The 5,611-nt window shown below is 34.9% G+C and overlaps 1 protein-coding gene across 8 annotated transcripts in view; it reads right to left on the reverse strand.

Moving 5' to 3' along the window:
- Window positions 1-5,526, reverse strand: part of Dscam4 (Down syndrome cell adhesion molecule 4) — a 91,282-nt gene extending 85,756 nt beyond the window's left edge. For all 8 annotated transcript variants that reach the window (XM_088033075.1, XM_088033059.1, XM_088033047.1 and 5 more), the window contains exon 1: window positions 5,434-5,526. In XM_088033075.1, the coding sequence (XP_087889201.1) occupies window positions 5,434-5,485 (52 nt within the window). In that variant the 5' untranslated portion in view covers window positions 5,486-5,526. The remainder of the gene's footprint in view (window positions 1-5,433) is intronic.
- Between the last annotated feature and the right edge of the window lie 85 nt (window positions 5,527-5,611).

Consider the following 5,611-nt stretch of genomic DNA (forward strand, 5'->3'; position numbering starts at 1 on the left):
AAAAAAACATAAAAAATTACCTCCCTCGTCGACAGTTCGACGTCGTTTTATAAAACCTGAAAAATTTTTCACTTAACTAAACTTGTTTCTAGCGCCAGAAGTTCCTAATCCGGTGGTTGTGAGGGGCCTAACACGTTAACTCTTGAAACGCGTTCGTTGTGTTTGTTGTACTCTCTCATTTTCGAATCATAAATGTACACATCTTCCTTTCCACTGCCTGCCAAAACAAATACGAGTTTATCTTCGTGCAAAATTCGTAGTAAATATTTTGCATTTGAGGGTTTTGTTGACACAAAAAACAATTCTTCCGCCGACCTCTCTCAAACGATAATATCCGTTTTTAAACCGAGCTCGATATTAATATTCTAAGCTCCCCGTTTTCGAAGTTATACTTATTAAAAAAGCAGTTTCCTTTAACAATCCAGAGGTCGACATTAAAAATAAACAAGTCGACGTTATTCATCGTATCGCATTCGACTTTTAAATTCATTAAGTTAATGAGTCGCCCGGAATCCGACTCCGAAAATAATTTCCGGTGATTTTTTAAAACGATTTTGTTGTTACTGGAAAATATAACGAGTCATAGTACTAGAAATAAATTTAATTTTTAGCGAAATGAACTTGATGTAAAAAGATCCGAAGCAAGATTTGAACGTATTTTCCGTTAGGTATTTTCACGGGAATTCGTTCAGTGGTCGGACCATTCGTGTCGAAAATGCGCTTCCAAACGAGTATAGATTCTTATTGTTATTTAGCCAGAATTTTCCGTTTAGGAGCAAGGGCTCGTAGCGTCCCATTACGTTTCTTCGTGACATCCGCCGGAAATGACCATATTTCGCTACATATTCTTTTTCTCCGGTTCGCTGGAACATTTCTGCGGGATTAACTTAATGTTTGCGATTTTTTCTAAACCTTTACTAAAATAATTTATGGGGATTTTATCGAGCATTGTTGTGGCAGTTATGCATAATTCCCGTAATAAAAAAAGCGCAAGCAAAGCAGGTGAGGGGTTTTATAGTTTTTTTATATTTGCTGTTGGTTTGTGCATGTAATATTTTAACGTTTATCCATAACCAACCGTAAAACCAATGAACTTGTTTGTTATTGATAAATTTGCAACAAGGTTTTGCTGTTGTGCACATGTGGCTTGCACACCACATATGTAGATGTGATGTGACTATAAATATTACTCATAACTATAATTTTTGACTTTAAATCGCGAACCCGAGTCACTACATTTGTTTATGGCCACATATTTCTACAATCGATGCCAGCGCAGTCGTTTATGCACTATATTCGGCAAATATAAATAATTGATATTTTTGCCCGCTCGGTGTGGCTTTTATCTTCGTTTTTATTGCCCATTACTGATTAAACACCATTTCTCGCCACACGATAAATATTATTACTCTATTTAAACTTTCCACATTACGCATTATGTGAGCTTATCAGCCCCTTTTTGACCAAGGGACGTCCCTTTACAGCCTTTAAATATTGAATGACAAAGACACCATCCACGCCCGATCCCATTATTTCCCGTCTAGCGCTGAAATCGAATTGTTTCCTTGCATATTATCGCCCATGTCAAGTGCACATATCCCTGAATAAAATGAAAATATCAAAGCAATGAAATTCATCCGAATTTTTGACAAGCGCAATACCATCAATATCTTAAATGGTTTTCTGTCGAGATTGTATGCACGCCACTGGCACGACTTCCCTTTATTCGAGGAGACATTTAGATGTTGTATCCGTGTAATAAATCGGGATGGCGCCTGGAGCGTTTATTTCAGTCAATTTTCGGGGTGGCGAGGTTTTTCGCATATTTTTGTTGACATGAAATATGCGAATCTGATAAATAAGGAGCGAAAAGGGACGATGAATAAGTTGTCACACAGAAGGGCAAAGTTCTCGTTAAAATATGACTTCATGTGACATTTTTAGAACCTCTCTGCCAGACATCAAGGTCACACCTGTCACCGCCATTCAGTCACAAGGTCATAGACAGTTTTGTCAACACATTAAATCCGATTCAAAATTTGTTTTTTGAGCAAACACGGTGAAACGTTAACGCCCGACTTTTGGGGTCATTGTGTCCGCCTCGGTCTTGGAACTTTTGTTTTGATGGAATTTGGGCGCATGTTTCCATTTCCTCCCCAACCTAGTATCAATATAAGTTGTAAATCACGGCTGTCGCATAAACCGCTTCCGAAACAAACTCTGGGAAAACTGAAAGATACGAGTGTCAACAAAACTGTATCAGATTCCAATAAACATCCAGTTTATATAGAGAAAATTTTCAATTTGGGTTGGCACAACTGGCTTTAAACGTGACAACGTACATTGTATTACACGTCTGAATCGGGAAATGGAATGGGGCACCATGTGGGGAAACACATTTTAAAGCGCCCCACTCACTATGCGTTTTGTATGAGCGACATGTTTGTACATGCATGTATGTCATAGAAGTTCGAGAAAGCCACACACGGTCCAAACATGTTCGTCATTTCTACTTCCGGAAACAAGTATGACATACAAGAATTGGTCACACACAGATCAACTTTTGTATGATGGCACACTGTTTGCGCATACAAAACTTAGTAAAATGACTGTGTGTGAGCAAGTTTTGTCTGTGAACACTGTATGCGCATACAAATGTGAGTATGTCAAACGTGTTTGATATTTTGCGGTATGCGTAAAGAAAAACTTAAAAAAAGTCGTGAAATTTGTATGATTTTGAAGAAAGATCTTACTATGGTTATTAATAAGCGTTTTGCAGTAAATATTCATATTAAATATATAGTCAAACTTTTTGTTTATATAGCACTGTACAATTGTTTCTTGACATCATCAAATAGTGTTTATAATCTTTAGAAAAATTTTTGTGGTTTTTTCCATATAATAATTTGACAATTACAATAGCGGCACAAGTACTTTCGACATCCAGATCGTCACACATGTTTGTATCGTGTAGGGACTATATTTTTTATCTTGTTGAAATTCTGTATGTGCAAACTTGTCTGTGAAATGGAAAAACATGTATCGATCACACATTCAACGTTATGTATGTACCAACATATTTGAGAAATACTTGTATGCTATCAAATCCTAGAGTGTAGGATCAAAACTTGTATGACATACATGTATGTACATGCATGTCGCTCATACAAAACGCTTAGTGAATGGGGCGCTTAAAGAAAACACATACAATAAAACAATAAAAAAACGAGGATGGATTTGTGGAAACACGAGATCTTCAAAGACTAGTTTTCCTGTGTTCTTCTAGAAATCAGAGAAGCTTTGTTTGCTCAAACTACTGATGTTCTAGTTTCAAAACTAAACCGAAGCTTAGTCTATCAAACAGCTTACACTAAAAATAGTTATTTGTTTCACTAGGCTAGAAAATGGTCTTTTGTAAATGCGAGGAAAGTATTGAAATCCGAGCCGGAGGGTGAGGATTTCAATTTCCGAGCATTTCCAAAACATTTTCTAGCCGTGTCAAACACGAAATTTTGTGCGCCGACAATTATTAATAGTTATTTATTTTGACTTTTGATTTGAATTTGAAACGTCATTTCCTCATTTAAGGGAATTTTATCAGCTGGGAAATAGGTTGGTAGCATCCCACTCAAATCAAACGATTGCAGATTAATTTAAATTCAAATGTGTTTCAGCAAATTTTTGTGGTATCTTTGCTTAATTAGTCTACCTTTATTATTTTCGAAGGTCATTGGTCTCCAAATCGGCACACAAATTGACACAATTGACATTTTATGCAGCGATGCCAACCTGCAAAATAAAACCAAATATTCGAAATGTCACTTTTGACTGCCTAGACATTCAAAAGGTGATTTTCTTGCCGCAAATGAGTATCACAAATGCTATGAAAAATGACGGAGGCGCACAAATAGAATTGCTAAAGCAAGCAACATAAATTTTGTGTATACAAAAATAGTTATAGTTATTTATTGAATTTATTTAATTTTAATTTATTGAATTTATTGAATAAGTGTTTAAGACAACCTTTTATCCACACAAGAATGTTTAAACGTGAAAACGTAAAGTCCAACTCATTACTGTCAGTCCACTCTCCTGTGTAAATTTTCGATAAGTTAAAATTTTGGTCATTGTAGTGTTCGCAAATATTAACAAAAATGCTTGAAATAAATTCTTTTGCAATGAAAACCTTTATAATAAAGGAAACTGAAAATTAAAGTGCTAGAGAAAATTTTGGAACCAAAAAGAAATAAAAACAAATTAAAGCACCAAAATTTTTACTACACAATAGTTACTTTTATGTTATATGTCTGATAAGAGTTGATTGTTTGAATTTGTTTCAGTCTTTCAAATTGTTATTGTTAAAATGTTGATAAATCGTGTTAATGTTTATATATATCTTAAATTAAAAAAACGTTCCAAATAATTGTGTTGCATTAAGGCATGTTTATTTAACAACAACTCGATTATCCGTGTTTTTCGATTGTCTATACACGGATAATCGAAGTTCTACTGTGTCTATATTTTCAGTATTTTTGTTTAGTTAATGTGCATGCTTATTTATTTCATGTTGTAAAAATTTCTTATTTGATTTTACTCTGCTTCTGTTAATTAAATAGTAAAATTTAATTTCAGTAGTTCAAAGAAAAACTAACAATGGTGGATGCGCTGATAATAGTCCGCTTGAAATTCATATTTTATATCTCTAATTAGCTATAAAGAGGTTCGACAAAGCTAAAAAAGAATAATTTAAAAGAAAATATAAACTTAATTTGTGTTAAGCTTTTAGAGATATCTAAGGTTTATAAAACTCATTTTTTGTGATAGCATCAGCTTTTTCTTTCCCAATGACTAATAAAATTAAATTAAACAACATCTAATATAATACAATCACTTTTAACAAACGGATATTAGTGTGAAATTGTGAATTCCACTTCCAGGCAAAAAGCCGGCATTGTAAAATTCGTGGAATTTAATTTAGTGGAATTCTGTCAGCAATTAATCCGCCTCGGGGAATACCATCAGGTGCATTATTTCTAGGTAAAATATCGTACAATAAATTGACGTGTTGAATTAAATTTGCGCCTCGTCCTTTGTGAGAAAGTCCTTGCATATTCAAGAGGATAGTTCCATCATGTTGGAGACATAATTTTAGAAAGTTAATGGTTCAAATGACATTTAAATTAAAAAAAAAATTAATTAACGTGTAACATTTTACAGTTGTGGTGTAAAAACTTCAGTATACGAAAAATTTTAAATTAAACTGTGGACAAATTCTGTGAACACAACCTGCCGCTTATATGGGTAATATCCTCCAAAAGAAGCTTAACACAGTTTAAAGTTTACCCTACTTTCCTTCGTCGAAATTATAAAGTATACATCTTAACACATTTTTTTTGTATTGAAGTAGAACTAGATGAAGTTGTTTAGACTTACCCTGTGAGAAGAAGAGCGCGGTCCAGCACCATACGACCGGGGCACTGCTCATAGCTGCCCCATGCTATCAGAACACCACCACACACATGGGACGAGTCCCGTACGACGGCCACACACTGACTATTCCTGCGAGTCCTGCTGCCATGCGAGAGGGATGCGCGCGACGGTCCTGCAAGGG

This window comes from Gnatocerus cornutus, chromosome 1, assembly GCF_029298725.1.
Source record: "Gnatocerus cornutus isolate USDA-ARS CGAHR chromosome 1, icGnaCorn1.1, whole genome shotgun sequence".
Classification (NCBI taxonomy): Eukaryota; Metazoa; Arthropoda; class Insecta; order Coleoptera; family Tenebrionidae; genus Gnatocerus; species Gnatocerus cornutus.